General features: G+C 40.2%; 3 protein-coding genes across 11 annotated transcripts in view; 2 read left to right on the top strand and 1 right to left on the bottom strand.

Annotated features, from left to right (window-relative positions):
* The first annotated feature begins 902 nt into the window (after positions 1–902).
* Positions 903–6539, top strand: cunh11orf58 (chromosome unknown C11orf58 homolog). The gene is made up of 5 exons (XM_022756288.1): positions 903–1037; positions 3074–3157; positions 3318–3378; positions 3601–3710; positions 5908–6539. Exons 1-5 carry the CDS (start codon positions 984–986, stop codon positions 6139–6141), a joined length of 543 nt encoding a protein of 180 aa, XP_022612009.1. The 5' UTR covers positions 903–983; the 3' UTR covers positions 6142–6539.
* An 884-nt stretch (positions 6540–7423) lies between these two features.
* LOC111229628 (NLR family CARD domain-containing protein 3-like) lies at positions 7424–19143 on the top strand. 4 transcript variants are annotated; one of them, XM_022756034.1, is made up of 11 exons: positions 7424–7497; positions 8806–8858; positions 9072–9224; positions 9990–10145; positions 10396–10450; positions 10635–10863; positions 12056–13880; positions 14420–14587; positions 14680–14847; positions 14954–15003; positions 16091–19143. In XM_022756034.1, the coding sequence occupies exons 3-11, from the start codon at positions 9097–9099 to the stop codon at positions 16633–16635; spliced, it is 3324 nt and encodes a 1107-aa protein (XP_022611755.1). In that variant the 5' UTR covers positions 7424–7497; positions 8806–8858; positions 9072–9096; the 3' UTR covers positions 16636–19143. The 4 variants fall into 4 exon arrangements, with proteins under 4 accessions (XP_022611755.1, XP_022611756.1, XP_022611758.1 ...); XM_022756035.1 differs by having other exon boundaries at positions 9069–9224; XM_022756036.1 differs by having other exon boundaries at positions 7480–7497; positions 8790–8858; positions 9069–9224.
* Positions 19144–19243: 100 nt separating this feature from the next.
* plekha7 (pleckstrin homology domain containing A7) overlaps positions 19244–23799 on the bottom strand; it is a 156605-nt gene continuing 152049 nt past the window's right edge. For all 6 annotated transcript variants that reach the window (XM_022756028.1, XM_022756031.1, XM_022756030.1 and 3 more), the window contains 3 exons: positions 22608–22741; positions 22210–22343; positions 19244–19925 (listed from right to left, as the gene is read on the bottom strand). In XM_022756028.1, the coding sequence (XP_022611749.1) occupies positions 19903–19925; positions 22210–22343; positions 22608–22741 (291 nt within the window). In that variant the 3' untranslated portion in view covers positions 19244–19902. The remainder of the gene's footprint in view (positions 19926–22209; positions 22344–22607; positions 22742–23799) is intronic.

Below are 23799 nucleotides of genomic sequence, written 5' to 3'. Positions count from 1 at the left end.
GTTGCCATATTACACTTGTGTAAGTTGCCTATTGGTCCATGACTGGCTGCAAGTGATGACACAAAATCACATTCACATTACACTTATTAAAATGAGCACAGATAAACTTTCCTTCTTCAGCAATTGGATGTGAAAACAGACTGACAGAGTGTCAAACTCTGTTCACAGTAACAGTAATCAAAACACATGTTTGATTATAGCATCTCTTTAAATATTAGCCACCTTTTGAAACACACAAAAAAAACCCTCTTATTTATATATATAACTATATAAAACTATTTTGCTAGAAGTGCCTGTTCCTTGATACTTCTGAAGACTCAGTCCCTTGACATTGTAATGTGACCACTGTTTTTTTAAACTGTGGAAATGTTAAGACCCCTCCTTTCATCCAATATTATGTTAGTAGTAATGTTGCTAGCTGATTTTCAGATACACTCAGTTGACAGTTTATTAGTTAAAACTAATGCAGTCTGGTACAGCAGTCCTGCAATAAATGCAGTTAAGTTCCGTTTTTACTGAAATTGTTTTGGAGACTTGTTAATTCAATTCATGAACATTGTAGAGGATGTAGTTTGTGGTGCTGTTGAGCTGTAATGCTTCCTATGTGTCTTTCTGTTATTTAGACTACCCTCATTGATATGAATGGAGTGCAAAAAATAACAGAAACACCTGTCATTATATAACTGAGCAGCATCACAAACTGCAGCCTCAACAGCTCTCTGAAAGTTTCAGCACAAACTGAACATTCAAACATTCGTGAAGGGAGAGTTATTGCAGGACTTTTGTATCAAACTGCATTCGTTTTAGTTAGGTAAAAGTCCACCAATGAGTGGCAGCAGAGAGTTGACATAACCGTCTGGGACACAAGCGAAGAAGAAAAGGAGGAAGTGACGACACGGAGAAGTGTTGACAAATCCCAGTTAGCCTATGCTAGTCCCGTGGCATGATATTTTATTGACAATTTAGTAAAGCCTTCGTTCATAATGAGTTCTCCAGAGGACAGGCATGGGACAAAACGACCCGCATCTCCAAGTCAAGTGAGTAAAATAATAAAAACTGAGCATAAGTCGCAGACGAAAGCTATGAATTACTTAGATAAGGCTAGTTTCGTGTTCGCCTGTTTGCTAACGTCTCAGTCTTATCATGAAACCTGAACACGTTTCTTGTTTAAGTCCTGGACAAAGTTTACTCGTCATTTTTAGGTTGACTTAAAAATTAATTACATAAAACATATCGCACATGATATCATTTTGTATCAAATTGTTTTTTTCAACTGGAGATGTTTTACCGAGCAAGGATTAATGACTGTATGTCACACATTTTCAGCCTTTTACTTTACATCTGATGTTATATTCTCAATTGTAAATAACAGCATTAAGACGCATAAACACTAAAATGTAAAGTTGAATGCAATATGTATGTTTCAGACCTTCGTTGTTCTAATTCCTGAAATGTATACCAAATAAAACAATAGTCACTATCCTGTTAGGAAAGATGTTTGAAAATGTTAGTTTGAACTAACCACACGCACTTGTCAGTTTATTAGGAACACCAGGTAGAAACTGAAGCAGTTTAATACAGTCCTGCATTAAATACTACCTTCATGAAGGCCAAAATGTTAATGCTGCTGGCCTGCGTTATCATCATTGTGATGGACAAAATAATAAAAAACATATATCAACAGTGCAGTTCAGTAGCACCACAGACTACATCCTCTAAAATTATTGTACAGTTGAATCAACACCTCTGAAACAGTTACAACACAAACTGAACATTATAATCTTTATGAAAGTAGGATTTATTGCAAGACTGCCGTATTAAACCATATTAGCCTTTTCTGTGTGTTCCCAATAAACTGACAACTGAGTGTATTTAAGGTAGAATATGACTGCAAATTTTCTGCACAACCAATAAATGGACTGAGGTATACTGTTTTAAACCTCTTCAGATATTTTTTTCAACTTTTCAAACTGACAGTACAGTACTATGTGGTCAGTGGCAAATTGGACTATCTGTATATTTGCATTTAGCAACCACTGGGAGCTTCCAGCAGAATCAACATAATGTATTTGCTTCAAAAGAGTCTATTTCTTTCCTTTATGTTTTGAATGCTGAAGGCTTTTAACTGTAACTGTTGTTTTATTTTTTGTAAGTGATGTGGTTTGGATACATTTTACTTCCTTTTTACAAAAGCTGCTTGCTTTTTCTCTCCCAGACCACAGTGGACATAACACACATCACATTATGTGGATCTAAGTAGCCGCTTTACCCTGCAAGTATGATATGAATGGGATTATTATCATTTAAGTTCACCAGTATTTTTATTAACTTTTAAGGGTATTCTTTCCTCTGTTGATTTCCGATACTCACATAAAGCTCACTTAGAGTAGGCAAACAAAATCCAAACACATTGTGTTTATAATGAAAATAAATTGGAGCCCAGCCCGAAGAAGATATTGGATTTTTGGGGTCGATACCGATATTAGGGAGTAAAAATAATAAGTAAAAAACACTTGTGAAAAAAATATGAAAAGAAAGCAGGATATTAGGATATTTTACAGTTTAACAATAAACGTTATCGTCCAAAACTACATCAGTGCACTGAAACATTAAACTTCACTGGGAATTACATAAAAAAACAAAGGATCAAATATATATAAAATGCTGCCTATATAACTTGACTTGACCCGAGCATTTCCACTGCATTATTACTTCTTAATAAAAGTATTCATATCAGCACATATCGGAGAATATATGCACCGTTATCGATATATCTGTGATAGGCCGATAAAATCGGTCAGCTGATAAATCGGTCAGAACAAATATAATCAAACATACCCCTCCAACAGACTGAAGTAACCGCTGATCTTTCTGGCTGCAAGGGCGCCACACATTTGTCCAGATTGTGTGAGTCATCAGAGGACTAGCCCTGTTGGTTAGAAACAGCATAAGCATCTACTGTGTTAAAAACAGTGTAAATATGTAATGTACAATAAGTAAATAATCTGATGACATGAGCATTATATTTTTGTTGGAACTGATTCTTTATGATAACAATGTTTTGGTTCGGCAGGATGGATCTACTCAGTGGGCATCAGCTGATCTGGGAAGTAATGAAAGGAAACAAAAGTTTTTACGGTTGATGGGTGCTGGCAAGGTTTGTTTTGCCTATTTTAGATCACTTTACATTCAGTTCACTATATTGTAAACCTCTAGTCCAGGTCATGAAAGCTATGTTTTTGTCCTTGCCACTGTCACTCTGACCTTTGGAGAAGTTGTGACAGTTGATGTAAAATGTGATTGTTTCTGTTCACCAGAAAGAACCCACGGGACGCCTTGTCATTGGCGACCACAAGTCGACATCCCACTTCCGTAGTGGTAAGCTTCATTGTTTAGCTTTTGTAAAAGGCTGGATTTGTTCTGCTTATGTAAGAAATGTCCCAACTACTGTTCCTTGCCATTTACCCATGCTGCCTTGTCCTTATGCCCAATGCAATTAACCCGCCTTCCTTACTACACATCCGCCGCACAGATCTATCCGCACATGGATAGGCCTGTAACGGCTGGGTGTGCCTGCTGTGACTGGTGTCTCCTCTGCAGGGCAGGAAGATAAGAAGATCAATGAGCAGCTGGAGATGCAGTACCAGCAGGGCATGGATGGGAAGCTGTCAGGCCGCAACCGGAGGCACTGTGGCCTGGGCTTCAGTGAGGTGAGACCCAGAATAGAGGACATTCGTAAAATATGGCAGACATGGAGATTAAATGTATCTATACAGATTTATACGGATACATCTATACGGATAATATGTCAGTCACCTAGTAAACAGATGGCTGCTAGACTTTACAACCAGTTCACAAGCTAGTCTGACAACAGAGAGATGTCAGAAACAGGCACAGTAAGTGAGAGTTTTTTTTCTTATGTCAAAGAATGACGTTTTACCACATTCAGGGAGAATAAAGATGATGTAATTCATTTTCCAATAATGTAAATGCAGTATGTGAAATGCAATTACTTATTTAAGTGCTAATCTAAGTGCTTATTTTAACGAAACCAAGAAGTATCTCCATCTTTTCATTGTTTAAATCCCTGGTAGATAAAGTGTGAGGCTGTTTTAAGACTGCAGCTTTCAACACACCATCAGAGATCAGAAAAAAAATAACCTGTATGTGTTTGACAGTAGTGAGTTGCAGTTTTTTCAGGCTATACATTCATTTTGCAGTTACCAGCAGCTCTTGCTCACAGGTTCTTCACTTTAAACCTGCAGTGTGGAGCCTTTGTCTCCCCCCTCTGGCAGGGAGCATAATTACACACTGTTGAATACAGAGAAATTTTCACAGTTCCAAGATGATAATTATTTATTAGGTAAATTATTTAGGTAAAATGTATACTACATTTTTTACAAATGCTAACCTGTCGAAAAGCAGTAAAGTGACAACCATGTCTGTCTCAGTCCCTTCTCTTCTGTCAGAGCTGTCCAACCAGGAAAAGCCACACCATCAGTAATCCATGTCTGTCCTTACTGTCAGTCACTTTCTTTTCTAGACTGTAATCCTTCCTCTGTTTCTTTTTTTATCTGGAGCTTCACAAACTTTTCTTGGATGCCTCATAGGTTTTTCCGCCATACTCCTCCTGCTTTGTCTCTGTCACTTCAGTCGTTCCCTCTCACACCTTGTTCTGTTGTCAATACGTACATTGGAAACATTTCCGGATGCTCAACACAAGCACCTGACAGACAGCCCCACGTTTCGCAGACTTTTATTGTGGCCCAGTACTTGTGCTGAAGGTTCCTACCCATGCACTTCACCTAGGAACCTTCAGTATGTTCTGTGTTGCAACACGTAATAAAAGTCTGAGAAATAATGCAGCTGTGTGTCCAGACCTTAATTGCCTCCATATATGTTTACAGTGTACCCATATATGACAGAACACCCGCTTCAGCTCTGGCAAACTCGCAGCACTACCTGTGCACACACACCAGATTTAAAACTCAGGCAAAGGCTTAAATGTAATAAATGTTCATTTCTATTTAAAAGTCCAGCATTCTAGCTTTAACACTATCAGAGATATTCTGCTAAATTGTGTTTTACATGCTTTTTTTAAGTCGGCAAACCGTAACTTTCAATATAATAGCATATGGCTAACTACTTTTAACATGAAACTGTGTTTTTTTTAGGTGTTGCTAGTTTGAATAACTGGTAAATCGTCACAAGAATTCCAACAAATGAAATGATGGCAAGGGAAATGTATTTATGTAGAATATTTCAAACACATGGGTAGTAAAGCACAAAAGGATAAAAACATTTTAACATTTAAACTTCAGAGATAATAATAGGAGGTAGATCAGAATGACAGCATGGATAGTAATGAACACTGAAGGTTTTGTTAAAGGCAGTGGAGAATGTAAAAGAGTCAAAGTCTTATATTCATATGCTGCTTCTCCATGTGTCGTCTGAACTGTGGCACTGGTTAGCCGATGCTTCTAGATGACCTGAGAGGTTGAGTGTGTTCATATGACAGACGTATCTCAAGTATTGCCTCCATCTGTCTGTGCAGCGCCATTTTTTGTCTCACCCATAAATCGTTATTGAGGCAAAACACTCTTCTTGTCTTTATTGTGTCAAATTGTGTGCACAGAGCGGGGCGTGACTGTCAAAGAGCACACACACACACGCACACACACACACACGCTGTCATTGTTACTTATGTAAGTAACACTTCAACAAAAAGGCAATCTTCTGCAAAACAATTTTCAAATGTGTTGTGACGTTACTCTTAATTTCATCTGTGTACACTTTAAATATAGAGATCTGACAAATCCTGTTGTCGAACAGGAGTACTCTTTTAGTACTTTTTTTTTTTTTTGGACAGAAGTGGAAAAAAAACTGATGTTTTTGTTCTCTTCACAGCCTGAGCCGGAGCCAGAGTTGTTTCCCGCTCCAACAGTGGACAGTCAGACAAAAGAAACTGAGCCAGAGAAGTCCACCAGTGGCAAAGAAGGTGAAGAACCAACAGATGCCCAGGACAAAGGCTGCGATCCCATCTCTAAGGAACAGACCTCAGACCAGGCCAAGCCCAGCCCTGACAGTAAGAGCGGAGAGCGGAAACAAGAATACAAAATGGCCTTTGTGAAGTCAGCGTAGGCCTGGATGGGGCGGGCAGGGAGGCATTAGTTTTTGTAATCTCAAAATTGTACAATTTGACCGTAGTTGTTTTACTGTCGGTCATTCTAGTTCTTTTACTGTGTAGAAATGGTTTCTCTACACAAGCACTCACCACAGGACGGCATCGTGGTGTGCATGTTGTCAAAATATAAATCAGCAGGCTGCAACCTCAGCTTTTTGGTTAAGTGGTGTTATATCATGTTAAGGTGGCAAATGGTCCAGTTTTTATTTGGTTTGAACATTTTAGCAGTCACTGTATTTGCCATGAATTTTGTTGGAGGAAAAAGGATCGTTTGCCATTCAGTGTGATTGGTCTACACATTGTGAATTTTGTGATTTCTTGTTTGAAAACCAATAAAAGGAAGTGTCAGTTGTAATGTTTGCCGTTCCTAACACTTGAACTACAGTTTCTCTCAGACAAAGGAGATGGTTTCTGTGAAGGACTGTTTTTGCATTCTGTATTATGCATCGTTGTGGACTGAAAGTAAACTCACTGTGTCTGTTTTATGCAGGGAAGCTCTCAGCTTGATTTGTATGTAATGAACTATGTCCACTAGGGGTCACGTAAACTGCTCAGAAAATCCCTATTAATGAAATGGAGGTCAGGTTAAAAATCATCCCAAATGCATTTAACCCCATCTGTGTGGATCTCTGGTGAGGTTGTCAATTTGACTTTAACAGGTATGTTGGAAATTTTATTCAGCAAGGAAATGGAATCTTTTACTTGGAAACTATCACTAGGGGCTGTGGAAATCAGAGGGAAGATGATGAGTGGCAGTTTTGTCTAAAAATCTGAATTTAAATGATTTGAATGTTCAGAAAGACATTTAAAATATATTTTTCTTGAAAACATGTTTTTTAATATGATCTGTCAGTTTTATAGTATTTCCTCAGGTTTCAAAGGAAGGTGAATATTATTGCTATTTTTATAATCACATATTTATATACTTATAAAAACACATTGAGGGGGGAAAAAAACTGATGAATTGTGATGTACATGCATTTACAGAAGTTTATTCTGAGCGAGTGGGTCGTTGTAATAATGAATATTTTCCAAAGGGTTGAATCATTGGCATTTTCATGGTAGCAGCATTATTAAATAGGCCTAATCGACACTTTCTCCGGGTGTTTGTAGGTGAATACGTTATTTTAACACAGTCCATCAAAGATGAACATTTTTAAAAGCCAAAGCAGTGACGCACGTGAGTCGAATCAGTAATCGCGGCTGAAGGAAATGGACGGTCACACCCTTCTGTGGTCACAACAGCTCAATTCAGCTGCGTCAAAGCAAAAGTGCGGAAGAAGCTGCTTCGACTGGACGGAGACGCGTCGCAGGTAAAATAGATTTTTGCATACAGAAGTCATTAGAATAGATGACTGCATCAGTTAACCAGGACGGAATCAGTTTTGAAGTAGTTTGGATCGACTGCGGTTGTTTTTCCCGAAGCCATTGAACAGAAATGTAGATGTTCAAAGTACACACTGCTGTCGATGCAAAGTCTGAACTAACCTAACCTAGCTCTGCTCAAATACAACCAGAGTTTAATCGCTAAATGTGTTATGTTAAACTGAAGTACAGTGATCACATAGGTGGGTTTTCCCGCTTGTTAATTTAACAAGAAGGGCCAGTGTCAAACTACACACAAGGATTAACACTCCGCTACACAGTTTGCTCTGAAATAAAATAATAATAATCTCAAAGCAGACAAAGCTAACTGGACTTGAACTAATCTGCCGGTGAGTTCAGTTCCTCTGCTCTAGCTACAAATCCAAATAGAAGGACAAATACTCTCCACTGAGCTGAGAGCATTGTGTTAACACTGATAATAATTGCTGTCTATTAGTACAGATATTTACAAACTGAACTAAGGAAGCTGAAAATACTTTTGAATATCTGTATTTAAAATAAATGAAATAAAATAAACAAAAGGAACAAAATCTAAAGTCCCTGTGGACCTGAGGTGAGGAAGACATGCATGAATAGTAAGACCACATGAAAATGTTTTATTATCAAAAGGAAGAAATAAATAAATGACAAAAGACCAACAAGGAAAACTTATGTACTAGGCACTGCAACCTAAATATTCCTAATGTTAATGTATGTACTGTAACGTTTACCCTGTCATTACTGCCAGGACAAAGCTTCAACTCAACATTTCATTATGTAAGAATAACCAGAAAAACGTATCAGGATGTCCTGCAGTTAGGTCACAATCAAACAGGTCTTGTGTAAAGGATAAGGCAGGGGAACATTTAAACAGTGCCTTGGCAAAATACAGTGGAGTCAGTCAATGGTGTAGACATGGCAACACTTTGCTAGATCTCCTGGAACTCTCTTGCAGCCATGGGGCATTCCTCCTCCTCTGCTGCTTATATTATTTTGTTGTGCATCCATATAAACAAAGATGCAGGGGTCAGTCCCACCCTTTCTTGGCTGAACATTATAGAGCCTCCCTTGTTAGTTTGCATATCAAATGTCAATCTGAACTTAATTTTTTGTATTTAGTATAATTATTGTCTTACTATACTGGTGTCCTTTCCTAATAAATAAAAAACAAAACAAAAAAAAAAAAAAACTTTTTGTAAAAGTTTTTAAAAGATGTATTCTATAATAAATCATCAAATAGCTATCTCCCACTCTAGGCATCCATCCCTTTTTCCAGATGTAGAAGTCCATAGTCCAGTTTTGTGGACAGGTGAGTTGAATTTTGAATATTTACATGATCAGTTCAGTTATTTCAGAAAATGTAAAGAATTTCAACTGCTCAGTAATACAGACCTGTAGTGTACTGATTATTGTAATCATTATAATTGTTGTGTTAAAGTGAAAATAAAATGTCTTGTATACTTAGTAAATAGAACGCTGAGTTTAACCACTACACAAAATTTAACTTGTTTCTTTTAAGAAGAAAGAAAACGGGTATTGCCTTCAAAATGGATGGTGCAGAGGAGAGTGAACAGTTTCCTGATAGGCCACAGGTGCCTGCCTCATCCTGTGTGTCCATGAAAAGTGACACCTCCATGAAGAAACGCAATGACTTCACCAAAGAAGCAGCTGATAGGTACATAAAGTCTATTCCTGATTAAAAGTGATAGTTCTGTGACTCTGGGGTTTGAAATGCTGATCTGTCCAACACCTTTATGTACCTATGTCTGTAGGTACATGCTAGATTTCCTTGAACTCTCTTGCAACCATCCTTCTCTGCTGCTTACATTATTTAGCTGTGCATTCATATAAACAAAGATGTATAAATACTCCCTGAACAGGGGTCAGTCACATTCTTTAGAGCATCCCTTGTGAGTTTGCATATCAAAGGTAAATCTGACCATTTTGGCCAGAAGAGGGTGAAGTTCACCATTACCCCAGTCTAAATCAGACTACAAGCTTTCATATTACACTCTAGGTGATTTTTTTTTTTTTCTTCCCCCCAACATGCACTAAACACAAGGTATATAAAATGTGTCTTTAAGTTATGTAACATCACAGTAGTTTAATCAGCAAAGGCTTTCTGCCAGAAATGCTTTGGGCAGTCAAGTGAGATTGAACTTTCTTTTTTTATTAATTTGTGAAAACAACCTCAGAGAGACAAGTAAAAAGTGTTTTTATTTTATCATTTTTCTAAGTTTTCTTGCCTCTTCAGGGGTCATTTAAACAGATGAAGAAAAAAAATAAATAAAAACTTGATCCTGGCCAAAAAAAAGATTCACTTGCCTTTCAGGGCTTCTGTAGTTATTTGGGAAAATTTTAAAGAATTTAAACTTTTAAATATTAAATGTTGATAGACCAAGAGTATAACCACTACACAAAATTTAACTTTTCTTTTAAGAAAAAACAAAACAGGTATTGCCTTCAAAGTGGATGGTGCAGAGGAGAGTGAACAGTTTCCTGATAGGCTACAGGTGCCTGCCTCATCCTGTGTGTCCATGAAAAGTGACACCTCCATGAAGAAACGCAATGACTTCACCAAAGAAGCAGCTGATAGGTACATAAAGTCTATTCTTGATTAAAAGTGATAGTTCTGTGGCTCTGGGGTTTGAAATGCTGATCTGTCCAACACCTTTTATGTACGCCTTATGTACTTATGTCTATAGGTACAGAAATCTAGTAAGATCTGCAGAAGTAGTCCTCATATTTTAACTCTCCATCAATGACTGAATCAGTCTGTGTCAATGAGAATATTCTATTAAAACAGGCTGAAATCTAAAAATAACATTTTCGATATTTGTCTCAAGAGACCAATATGACTGTTCAGAATCTACGGAGATGGATGGAAATGCCATATTTAAGGTTGGTTATGTTTCTAATGTCTGTACTAAAACCATAATGGCAAAAATAACTAAGCATAAGATAATAGTATTGTAATGATAGACATTTCTGAAACAACAATGAAGTTGGTGAGTTTTATTTTTTTTTGAGGAAAATGAGTCAAAATGATCTGCACCCACTATGTGTTCTACTTTCTCCACTGCAGCTGGTGGAAACTCAGGGCATGGAGATTTTTCAGAGTGAGCTGAAAAGGTATAGAAGGATGCTCTTTCCACACCTTTCACAATCTTCTGTGAGTGAAAAGCAGGATGAAGAAAGTTTGACTACAGAAGATGAAAAGCAAGACAGCAGTGCCAGTGAGGGGGTTCTGAAGGTTACACTGCATGTCTTAAAGGAAATGGGCCACAGTGCGCTCGCTAACGAACTGGAGAAACGTAAGTACCAAGAGGAGGGTATGATATGTGATGTATTTGTGAATGCCAATAACTGATATATTGTGCTTTATCCTATTATTATATATGATCAATTTCACAACAAATTTTAAAAAATGAATTTGTTTTTTTTCCCAAAGTTTCAATGATGGAAGAATTTGATTTATAATTGTACTGTAGGATTAAGGAAGGGGGGCTATATTATTGTATTTCCTGTTTCAGGTGTTTCCTGTTCAGGCAAAGCCCTTTCTTGGTTTAAATCCTAGCTTGCTGGGCAATGTGTCATGACGAGGGAAAATGTCCTCAGCCTATCCCCTCCCCACTGGAGTGTCCCAAGGATCGGTTCTGGGAACCCTCCTCTATGCAAAATTCACCACCTCCTTGGGCCCATTTATCTGTTCACATTGCTGTCATTCCCACCAAATGACTCCCACTGACTCTGAGCAGATCTCGGCCTCTCTCTGACATATCCACATGGGCAAAGGAATGCCACCTTCAACTAAACCTCTCTAAGATTGAACTCCTACTCATCCCAGCCAGTCAGTCTCTTTATCACGATATCGATATCAAAATTGCCTCTTCATTCCTTACCCCAACTTAAGTTGCAAGAAACCAGGGTGTCATGTTTGATGACCAGCTCTCTTTCTCTGACCATGTTGCATCCATCTCTCAGTCGTGCCGCTTTACTCTGTACAATGTCAGAAAAATCAGGCCTTACTTGACTAAATATGCCACCCAGCTCTTGGTCCAGGCCATGGTTATCTCTCACTTCAACTACTGTAACCATCTTCTGGCAGGCCTTCCTTTGTGCACAGTGAAACCCCTGCATATTGTCCAGAATGCTGCAGCCAGTATGGTCTTATATCAGCCTACTGCCCTAAAGCTTACTGATGTCCTTCACTTGTAAGCTGCTTTGGATAAAAGCATATGCCAAATGAGTAAATGTAATTTTTTGTTTGTCACATGCCAAGGTGCAATGTACAGTAAACAAGGCATTGAAATGTGGGTTAAAACATTAACTGACATTATGAAAAATATTGCTTATGGCGGAAAATATCACAAGGCCTAATGTACTGTTTTTATAACTGCTTTCTGCCAAATGAACTTTCTAGGCTACAAATTCCTCTTGAGGTTTTAGCACTGAAATTAATGTACCAACATAACATTTTACTTTTTGTTTTCTTTGTCCATCTAGACATTTATGGTGAGCTTGATGTCTGCCAACGCAAACTCAGACACAAATTGAGAAAGTTTGAGTACATTTTCGAGGGCACAGCACAGCATGGGAACCAGACACTCCTAAACAAGGTGTACACCGAGCTGTACATCACAGAGGGAGTCAGTGGAACTGTTAATAATGAACATGAGGTCAGGCAGATTGAGGCTGCAAACAGGAGACCAGCAGAAGAAGACAAGCCAATCAAATGTGAAGACATCTTTAATCCCCTATTCGGACAAGACAGATTCATCAGAACCGTGCTAACTATAGGAATTTCTGGCATTGGAAAAACGATCTCTGTACAGAAGTTTAATCTGGAATGGGCAGAAGGAAGAGTCAACCAGGACATCCAACTCTTAATTAATCTTCCGTTTCGCGAGCTGAATCTGATGGTGAGCCACTGCACACTTACACAGCTTCTTCATCATTTTCTTGCAGAGGCAAAAGAATCAGGAATTTCAAATTTTGGCAAATATAAGCTTGTGCTGATATTTGATGGGTTGGATGAGTGTCGGCTTCCTCTGGACTTTGACCACAACAAGCCCTGCTGCGGTGTCTCAGAGCCAGCTTCAGTGGACGTACTACTGACAAATCTAATCAAGGGGAACCTGCTGCCCTCTGCACACATCTGGATCACCTCCAGGCCTGCAGCTGCAGATCGTATTCCAAATGATCTTGTTGATCGCATGACAGAGATACGAGGGTTCAACGACCCCCAGAAGGACGAGTACTTCAGGAAGAAAATCTCTGATCAAAACATGGCCAATAGAGTCATTTCACATGTTAAGGCAACCAGGAGCCTTCATATCATGTGTCATATACCAGTCTTCAGCTGGATATCTGCCACCGTTCTCCAGAGGATTTTAAAAGAAACAGAAATGATGGGAACGGAGGAGGATGGAGGAAGAAAAGAAATGCCTAACACTCTGACACAAATGTACACCAGTTTTCTGGTATACAACTCGCTGATCAAAACTCGGAAGTATCCAGCAGGAGAAGAGGCATCTGAAACACAGTCCCGGGTCGAAATTGATGAAGATGTGATCTTGAAACTTGGAAAACTGGCCTTTGAGCACCTGATAAAAGGCAACATGATCTTCTATGAGAATGAATTGATTGAGTACAATATCGACATCAACGATGCTGCAGTGTATTCAGGAGTGTTCACACAGATCTCGGAGAATGACTTTGGATTTCATCTGGAGAGGGTCTTTTGCTTTGTGCATCTCAGCATTCAGGAGTTTTTTGCTGCCATGTACATTTTCTACTCATTCATCTGCTTCAATCAGAACTTGCTGGAACCAGAAGAAACCATCAGCGTCCAAGAGGCTCCCAGTGAAGTAACCAGCCTCCTCAAGAGTGCAGTGGACAGGGCTCTGCAGAGTGAGAACGGACACCTGGATCTTTTTCTTCGTTTCCTTCTGGGTCTCTCGCAGTCATCCAATCAGTCTCTGTTGAAGAGCGTTCTGACCACAATGGAGATCAGTCCACAAAGAAATGAGGAAATTGTTGAGTACATCAAGGAGAAGATCCGGCTAAATCCTTCCACAGAAAAATGCATCAATCTCTTCCACTGCCTCATTGAGCTGAACGATCAGTCTCTTTTGGAGGAAATCCAAAACTACCTGAACTCTGGTAGATTGTCAGAGACCAAACTATCCCCCTCACAGTGGGCTGCTCTGGTCTTTGTGTTGCTTACCTCAAAGGAAGCATTGGTTGAGTTTGACCTGAGGAAATATTCAAGATCAGAGGAGGGTCTTCTGAGGCTATTACCAGTGATCAAAGAATCCAGAGTAGCCGTGTGAGTAAAGAACATTAACCTCTACACTTATCAGTCATATGTATGGCAATATCATTTTAATATATAATTAATTTTTAAATTGATACAGTGAGGTCAGGTTATTGGAAAGGGTGCTATGTGTAACCTTTCAAAATATCAACACATTTTTGCCACATGTATTGTAAAACTTTGATAAACATGATGGGTACAGGATTGTGAGGCTTTAATTTTTTTTTTTTTTTTTTTTTTTTTTTTTAAATGCAAGATCACATTTACTGTTTGATTTGGTTTCTTTCAATTTCTTGTACAAGACAGTAGAGCGGTGTAACATGCAAATTTTATTATTCCCTCATTTTCCACTTACTGCTGTGAGACACTAACAGCTTCAGGTTTTGTGCTGTAAAACAGACCTGCAGATTTCCTGCTAAAGTTGAACCAGAGAAATGTGATATAGTGTTTGGAGGCTTGTAAGTTAAGTAAATCTTGTAAGTTAGTCTCAGTGAAACAAACATTGAGCAAATTATGCTAACATAAGGTTAACTTGTTTTTCACTTCTGAAGGCTTAAAGAATGTAACCTCACAGAGAAATGCTGTGAAGCACTTGGAGAAGTCCTAAGCTATCCATGTCTGAAGGAACTGGACCTGAGTGACAATGATCTGCAAGACTCCGGAGTAGAACTGCTCTGTGCTGGACTGGCAAGTTCATCATGTCAGCTGAAAAAACTGAGGTGCAGAAGTGCTGAACTGGTCATTTATTACAGTCAATTACAAAATCACAATTGAAACTGTAGTCTAATTTAGTTTTACCCTTCAATTTCAGATTGTCATTCTGTGGAATCACAGAGACTGGCTGTGGCTTTTTGGGCAGAGCACTGAGGTCCAACCCCACCCACTTGATGGAACTGGATCTGAGTTACAATCATCCAGGCCAACTGGGGATGGAGCTGCTGTCCTCTGTACAGGAGAACATTGAACACCTTACTGTCAGGTATAACTTTTGAGTTAAACATCACAATTTGCTGTTTTATATTTCTTCTGTAAACTCATTTAGCAGGCTTTTTACATTGCAAATGACATATGTATTTTTTTTCTAGCTTGGAAGGCAATGCAGAGTGCTACTTAAAATCATCTCTGAAGAAGAAATGTAAGTTGTTGTTTTGTTTTTTTTTTGTTTAACAACTAAATCAAACCAATGGATGACTTTTCTTGACACAGGTCTGGATGTATTATAATCCATGGACACAGGCAGTCAAAAGCTTCGAGGTCCTGTAATTGGTCGTCACTGCCATTAGATGTCGCACTAGACCACCGGCGTCTCAGACCAAACCAAATGCTTCGTTGGGCACACCTCCGATCTCCCTTTGGCCACAACCTCCCCTCCCCTTACGTTCGCAGTCAGCAAGGTGTAACAGAGCTCAGTGAAAGCGGCCAGTAAACACACTACAAAAGGATTAACTGAGTAAAGTTATCCTATGTACACGGGTCAACATAAAAATAAAAAAAAAAACAATCTAACGACAACCGTCAGCCCACGCATGACATGCACCACAGCAATGCTGACAGTTAGCCAGCTAGCAATAGCAACATTTGCCGAGCACATTCAAAATAAGAGTAATACCAATTTAGCTAACTTATCATGCCGTCACTAATGATAACAGACATGTAACAGTATGTAGCCATCAAGTTACTTACATATTGAGATGAAGAAGAGCCACTTCTAAGTCAAGCTGGAGCCGTAGGGTTGTCCCACCAGTAAAGCCAGACCAGTACTACCACCATGGTCGAGCTGGTAGGGATTTTAAGCCTCGGACTTGCCCACCGGGACCGGGGTCGCAGGAATGACTGACAGAGCCGGTAAAGGGGAGTAAAAACTTAAAAAACTTTACTGGTGTTTATGATGGTCCACCAGCCAGTCTACCTGCGCTCCTGTCTCTTTCTTTGTCTTTTTGGTCGAAAAAGTGGTGTCTTCAGTGGAGGACATTCCGAAAAATTTTCACTTGAACGCTGTATACTGTTTTGTGCCATCCTGCGTTTGGGCGGGGCCTATGTGTTTAGTGGAGGACCAACAATTTAACAGGAGGGACTCACATGCACTAACATGTACGTGCTGTATTATTGTTTAAAGTCTCATTTATAGAACCTTTTTAAATGTGTTTATGGTAATGTAATTTTAGGTGAAGGGCAACAAAAAATTTTTTAAATGTTTTTTTTTTTTGTTTGTTTTTCATCAGATGCATGCAAGCTTACTATGGAGGTGAATTCAGCTCATTCACACTTGTCTTTTTCTGAAGACAACAAAACAATGACACGAATGGAAACAGCTCAGCCATATCCTGACAGCCCAGAGAGATTTACAGACTGGGGACAGGTGCTTTGTAAAGAGGGTCTGTCTGCTCGTTGCTACTGGGAAGTGGAGTGGACCGGCGAATGGACAGGTATAGGAGTGGCTTATAAAGGAATCAGCAGGAAAGCAAAAGGTAATGATAGTGTCCTTGGCTACAACGATCAGTCCTGGAGTCTACGCTACCATCAAGGTAAATACAACGCCTGGTACAATAAGAATGATGCAGCCATATCTGTCCCCCACTTCAACTCCAAAAGGACTGGAGTATTTTTGGACTGGTCAGCTGGCACTCTGTCCTTCTATGCCATATCCTCAAACACCATGACTCACCTTCATACATTCCACACTCAGTTCTCTGAACCCGTGTATCCAGGCTTCAGGCTCGGATTTAAAGATTCTTCATTGACACTTTGCCCGCTAGAATACCCTTAAATACCCATATTCAATGTATATGTTCATGAAACATGTACATAGAATAATTCAAGACTTAAAAAATGTAAATAATTATGTTCCTATCAGCTTTCTAGCAGGGCTCTCTAGTGACAGTTAAGTGTATATATTGTTATAGTGTATGTCAAACATCATGCAGAAATACGGAATCAGCATCAGCGAGTTGTTTCTCCATCCAGCTACCACTGCTTTACAATGACAACTCCTCCAGGACATCCAGGCTGCTCTCTCTGTCCCTAATGGGTGAGACCAAACACCCCGCCAAAGGACACCTGAATCTGAAGTCTGCACCTTGAGGCACAGGTCTTTCACAATGACCTTCCAGTACAACACCTGCATTAACGGACACCTCACTCCATTACCTCCATCAGACAGCAAGCTGTGACAGCCCAGGATCATATGACAGTATTTGTTTTGGCCTGTTCCTGTTCAGGTTCTTCCTGATTGGCTGGCCCTTCCCATCTACAGCACGTTCCAAATTATTATGCAAATTTTATTTTTCTCAGATTTTCCTAAATAGTCAATGCAAATGACAGTCAGTATAATTTTCAAGTCATTAACCATTAGAATATAATTAAAATTTTATCGAACAAACCTCCCAATGATAACAGTATTTTTTCAAAAATAAAAAAGTCAAAATGCACTGTTCCAAATTATTATGCACAACAGAGTTTCAAAACATTTTATAGGTTGTAAAAAACCAAAAATGGTAATTTGTTGAATTTGCAGCATTAGGAGGTCGTATTTACTGAAATCAAAAGCTATTTAAATCAAAAACATCTTAACAGGCCAAGTTACATGTTAACATAGGACCCCTTCTTTGCTATCACCTTCACAATTCTTGCATCCATTGAACTTGTGAGTTTTTGGAGAGTTTCTGCTTGAATTTCTTTGCAGGATGTCAGAATAGCCTCCCAGAGCTGCTGTTTTGATGTGAACTGCCTCCCACCCTCATAGATCTTTTGCTTGAGGATGCTCCAAAGGTTCTCAATAGGGTTCAGGTCAGGGGAAGATGGGGGCCACACCATGAGTTTCTCTCCTTTTATGCCCATAGCAGCCAATGACACAGAGGTATTCTTTGCAGCATGAGATGGTACATCGTCTGGAATGAAGATGATTTTGCTACGGAAGGCACAGTTCTTCTTTTTGTACCACAGAAGAAAGTGGTCAGTCAGAAACTCTACATACTTTGCCGAGGTCATTTTCACATCTTCAGGGACCCTAAAGCAGCCTACCAGCTCTCTCCCAATGATTCCGGCCCAAAACATGACTCCGCCACCTCCTTGCTGACGTTGCAGCCTTGTTGGGACATGGTGGCCATCCACCAACCATCCCCTACTCCATCCATCTGGACCATCCAGGGTTGCACGGCACTCATCAGTCAACAAGACTGTTTGTTTGAAAATTTGTCTTCATGTTTTTCTGAGCCCACTGCAACCGTTTCTGCTTGTGAGCATTGTTTAGGGGTGGCCGAATAGCAGGTTTATGCACAACTGTAAATCTCTGGAGGATCCTACACCTTGAGTTTCACGGGACTCCAGAGGCACCAGCGGGTTCAAATACCTGTTTGCTGCTTTGTAATGGCATTTTAGCAGCTGCTCTCCTAATCCGATGAATTTGTCTGGCAGAAACCTTCCTCATTATGCCTTTATCTGCACAGAGCACAGACGGGTTGTCTGTTGTCTGACTCAGCCACAAATCTCTTTACAGTACGACAATCACGCTTAAGTTTTCATTATATATCTAATGTTTTCATACCTTGTCCAAGGTATTGCACTATTTGACCCTTTTCGGCAGCAGAGATCCTTTTTCTTTCCCATATTGCTTGAAACCTGTGGCCTGCTTAATAATGTGGAACGTCCTTCTTAAGTAGTTTTCCTTTGATATGGCTCACCTGGCAAACTAATTATCACAGGTGTCTGAGATTGATTTCCGTGATCCAAAGAGCCCTGAGACACAATAACATCCATGAGTTTAATTGAAAAACAAGAAATTAAATGTTTATGACACTTAAATCCAATCTGCATAATAATTTGGAACACGGTGTAAGTGAAGGACTGGCTTCACCTGTTTGGAGCTGATGTAAACTGGGTGCCCCTTCTCTCACTCTGCCTCCTGGAAATCCAGTTTGGTTTTGGATTGTGTTTAGTTCAGGCCTGAATTCATGTTACAGCTAATTTAGGTTAGCACTTACATTTTTCCTCGCACTGACTTAATATGTTCCACTTTGCTTATGCTGAGTTCCTCCTTAATAAGTTTTTTGTTTAGTTGAGTGGTTACTGAGTGGACCTCCCTTCTTTGTTATGCTCTCCCTGAGTCTTCAGATGGAGCCTCCCAACAGAGCATGCTGCCACCTGGGTTCAGGACTTCATTGCCTGAGTTTATCCCCCCTTCGAGGTCAGCAGTTCTCCCCCACTGTATATATGTTTGTCAAACCTTGTTCATTTTGTTTGTTTATGTTTATTTTATACTTGGAAGTTCAAATCCTTATGTACTGGCAGTTTGAACATGTTTCCCATGGGAAACCGGTGTCGGTCCTTTTTTATCTGTACAGGACAAAGCAGATGATATAAAACAATATACAAGTGAATGCAAGTACAAGTTTATGTTCAAGTTTATTCACCTCATGAAAACTGTTTTGTATGAGTGTATAACTGAGAAACGAATGTTTTCCATTTTTGAAATAAAGGTGGTCTGAACTTTTCAAGGAAACAGACAAATAATCTTAATATCTTTAATATTTATTGTGTGTAATGACTTGACTTGTTTCATGTGTTAAACTATTATTGATATTATATTCTAATGTGTTTGAGTTGATTGACAGGACCATGATCATTGAGAAAATAGACAGAATAAATTGAACAGGCATGTCAGGCCAAACAATGTAATGAAAGATTCATGTCAAAACATTACTACTGTAATTTAAGAATGTTGGCCTTGGCTTTCATTTCACTCATTTTATTCACTCATAAAAATACAAACTGCAAAACATGTAATTGTAGATTTTGAAAAACAAAGCATTTTACTTGTGTTATAAAATTATGATGTAATTGTGAAGAAGCAGTGAAACTTGATTTTATTTGAAAATTACAAACAAATCACTCTTTTAGAAACATGTATGTAGTTCTCAGTCATAGGAAAGGCTTTGTTACAAGTAAAACAATTAGTTGGAGAGTGAGAAATGATTAGATCCGTCTCTTCCTCATCACAACGACTCTCTTCTTTTATGTTGTTGGTCGTTGCTGTGGGTCAGTGCTCTGCAGCAGCTTTGGCTGAGAAGAAAACACAAACTTCAGTATTACTTCTTGCAGTCAGGACATCGTAGGTGTAATAGCTTATGCAAGTCACACATATACTTAATTTGCATAAGAAATTCAGATTTCAAGGACAGTCCCCTGTAACAGTTTATAGTTGTGTGTCCTTTGGTAAATCCAATACCTGGGTCAGATGTTATTCACAAATATAATGTTTAAGAATCCATTTACCACAACTGTTTGACCCATTTGATCTAAACTGCTTTATAGCAGTAAGATACACTGCTCAAAAAAATTAAGGGAACACTTAAATCACACATCGGATTTAGATGAACGAAAAAGTCAAATTGAAAATCTTTACTGATGTTCATTGAATAATTTGTTGAGAACAAAATGACGTAACAATGGTCAATGGAAACCAAACCAAAACAATCACAGCGAAAATCAAAGTGAAAAATTGAAATCACAGGCTGATCCAACTTGAATTTCATAACAGCAACTCATCATGTGACTCAGTAATGTGTATGACCCCCGCATGCCTGTATGCACTCCTAACAACTACTGGGCATGCTACTGATGAGTCGGTGGATGGTGTCCTGGGGGATCCAGACCTGGATCAGGGCATCAGTGAACTCCTGGACAGTCTGTGGCGACGTCGGATGAACTGATACATAATAAGTGATCAGTTGGATTTAGGTCAGGGGAACGTGAGGGCCAGTCAATGGCATCAATGCCTTCACCATCCAGGAACTGCCTACACACTCTGGCCACATGAGGCCAGGCATTGTCCAGGACCAGGAGGAACCCAGGGCCCACTGCAGCGTAAGGTCTGACAATCGCTCGGAGGATTTCATCCCCGTACCCAACAGCAGTCAGGGTACCGTTGGCTGTGACATGGAGGTCTGTGAGACCCTCCAAGGATCTGCCTCCCCAGACCATCACTGACCCACCGCCAACCGATCATACTGGATGATGTTACAGGCAGCATAACATTCACCACGGCGTCTCCAGACTCTTTCACGTCTGTCACGTGTGCTCAGTGTGAACCTGCTCTCGTCTGTGAAGAGAACAGGGCGCCAATGGCCGACCTGCTAATTCTGGTGTTCTCAAGCTGCACGGTGCTGGGCTGTGAGCACAGGTCTCACTAGAGGACATGGGGCCCTCACGCCACCCTCATGGAGTCTGTTTCTGACAGTTTGGTCAGAAACATGCACACCAGGAGCCTGCTGCAGGTTGTAGGGCTCTGGCAGTGCTCCTCCTGTTCCTCCTCACACAAAGGAGCAGGTACCAGTCCTGCAGCTGGGTTGATGCACTTCTACGGCCCTGTCCAGCTCTCCTCGTGTAACGGCCGGTCTCCTGGCATCTCCTCCATGCTCCTGAGACTGTGCTAGGAGACACAGCAAACCTTCATGCGACCACATGTATGGATGTGCCATCCTGGAGGAGCTGGACTAACTGTTTGGGCTGCAGGTACCTCCTCATGCTGCCAGCAGTGACAAGGACACCAGCAAAACACAAAACTAGAGAAGAATCAGTCAGGAAGGATCAGGAGAGAGCAAGTGTCTGTGGTCACCACATGCAAAACCGTTCCCTTTTGGTGTTGTCTTGCTTTTGCCTCTCCATTGCACCTGTTGTCACCTTCATTTGCACCAAAGCAGGTGAAACTGATTCACAATCACTTGTGCTTCCTGAATGGACAGATTGATATCCCTGAAGTTTAGTGTTCCTTTCGTTTTTTTGAGCAGTGTACTTTACAAGTGTTCAAGTATTTTTTTTTTATCTCCATAAAAAACACACAACTCACACCAAAACACCTGTTGCACACAGAAGGTCACCACAGTTCACCAAAGACACCAGAGCCACACTGATCAAAACAACAGCTGAGCCCCGGACAGAGAAACCAGACAGTGAATCCACACCACCACAAAGGGAAATGGCAGATATACCTGGACCAGACATGCTCACTGCCTCTCCAGCCACTCAGTCCCTACACACCAGGGACAATGACAGTGTCACATGTTGCCAGTCTAAGGTCAATATTACACAACAACAGCTGACTGTCACATGGGCAGCCTCTCCTGCAAACATATGGAGTGGGAAAATAGCTTTCTTCTTTGTGTTTGTTACTAGAGTCACTGTCTTTTTGTGCTTATATCTTTGTGAGAACTAACTGGAGGTTTACACTGAGGCTATTTGAGGCGTGACTTATGGGTTGAAGGCTGGGATTATTTGAAGTGGAGAAGGCATATGTCTTTGTGGGTTGATCCTGAGGTTAAAGCCAAGGGGAGGTGAGAACACTAACCTGCCACCAGTTTGCTCTTGCGTGACGCCTCAGCAGCGAGTGTTTGGGACACGTTCATGATCCTCTCCTGCTGCTGCAGAGCTGAGTCCAGCTCACTGAAGTCTAATGGGGCGGATGGTTGTATGTTCTGAACACTGGAAAGGACACACACACACACACACGCACGCACGCACGCACGCACGCACGCACACACACACACACACAAAAAGGAGTCAGGACTGTAAAGAAGCCTGAGAGAATCAATGTAGTGGTAGTTTGATTATAGTAAAATGATCATGTTTCTGACATTATTGTACATTTTATGTTACCACTTAGACATCCAAAACAAACACCTAACCAAAACTAACATAACCGCAGTATCATCCTAACTCCGGTGTCATCATGCGAGTGTTGTCTACCTGGATTTGGCCAGGAGGTTCTTGATGCGCTCGGCCCGGCGGGAGCGTTCCTTCAGCTCCTCCGGACTCGCAGGCTCGTCAGGGTCCGACTCTACGTACCTCTCTGGGATGGGAACTTTTCGTGGTTTGGACAGCTGCACATTGACAGACACGTAGTTAGTCTTATACTGTAGTCCCGTGGTTTAAGGCCAGCCATGGTGTATTTGATGCTACACCAACACTGGACGTAATTTTGTTTTCTCCAGTGGAGAAATACAACAGGTTGCTTGGTAATGTATTGCTCCATTTCCATGTTGACAGTGAGGAAATTGTTCTCAGGTTTTATTATTACATTAATACCTCAGGGCTGAGCTAAAACTTTAGAAAAAAGACCTAGCATGAAATCAAAATTTGCTGTATGAACAGTGAAATTCTCTGTCATTTTGATAATTTACATGTATAGAGATATTTACATTTACTCATTTGCCAGATGCTTTTATCCAAAGCGACTTACAAGTGAGGGACATCACTAAAGCTTCAGTGCAGTAGGAGACCTTGGTGTAAGCACTAAGTGCTACATCTATTCAATAAGTGCAAGGAGATCAGGTAAAGAAGTGCATACTAAGTGCTAGTTAGACATATTAAGGTGTTAGGTGTTGTGAGAGGAGGTGTTCTCAGAGGAGAAGAGTCTTCAACAGAGTCTTGAAGATAGAGAGCGACGCCCCTGCTCTGATAGCGTTCTGTCGCTTGTTCCACCATCGAGGAACCACAGACCTGATCAGTCTGGACTGAGATTGTCTTGAGTGACGACATTCCTTAGAGGAACGCGGTGGCCAAGAAGGAGCATAAGGTTGTATGATTGAATTCAAGTAGATGGGTGCAGACCCAGAAGTCACTCTGAAGGCAGCATTAGTGAGACTTGATCAAGGCTGCCACGGCCGCTGCAGGTTGATAAGAGGCACAAAAATAACTATATAAACTTTCAAGCAGTGGAATGTGGCCGCTTTCACAGCAAAGTGAGAACAGGCCCTGTCACACAGAGAGAGGGTCTGATGGTTCAAATGCTCTCCTGCTGTTTATTCTCTTTCATGTACTGAACATTTTTTTTACGAGTGAAATACTGATGATGTAAGAAATCATAACTTTCAACAAAATTCAGCATAAAAAAAGTGGCTTAATATTCTTTACATCCTTTGTTTAATCAGAAGATCTG

Source organism: Seriola dumerili, unplaced genomic scaffold (genome assembly GCF_002260705.1).
Source record: "Seriola dumerili isolate Sdu_G_001 unplaced genomic scaffold, Sdu_1.0 BDQW01000242.1, whole genome shotgun sequence".
Lineage (NCBI taxonomy): Eukaryota > Metazoa > Chordata > Actinopteri > Carangiformes > Carangidae > Seriola > Seriola dumerili.
This window is presented reverse-complemented; position numbering and strand designations above follow the sequence as displayed.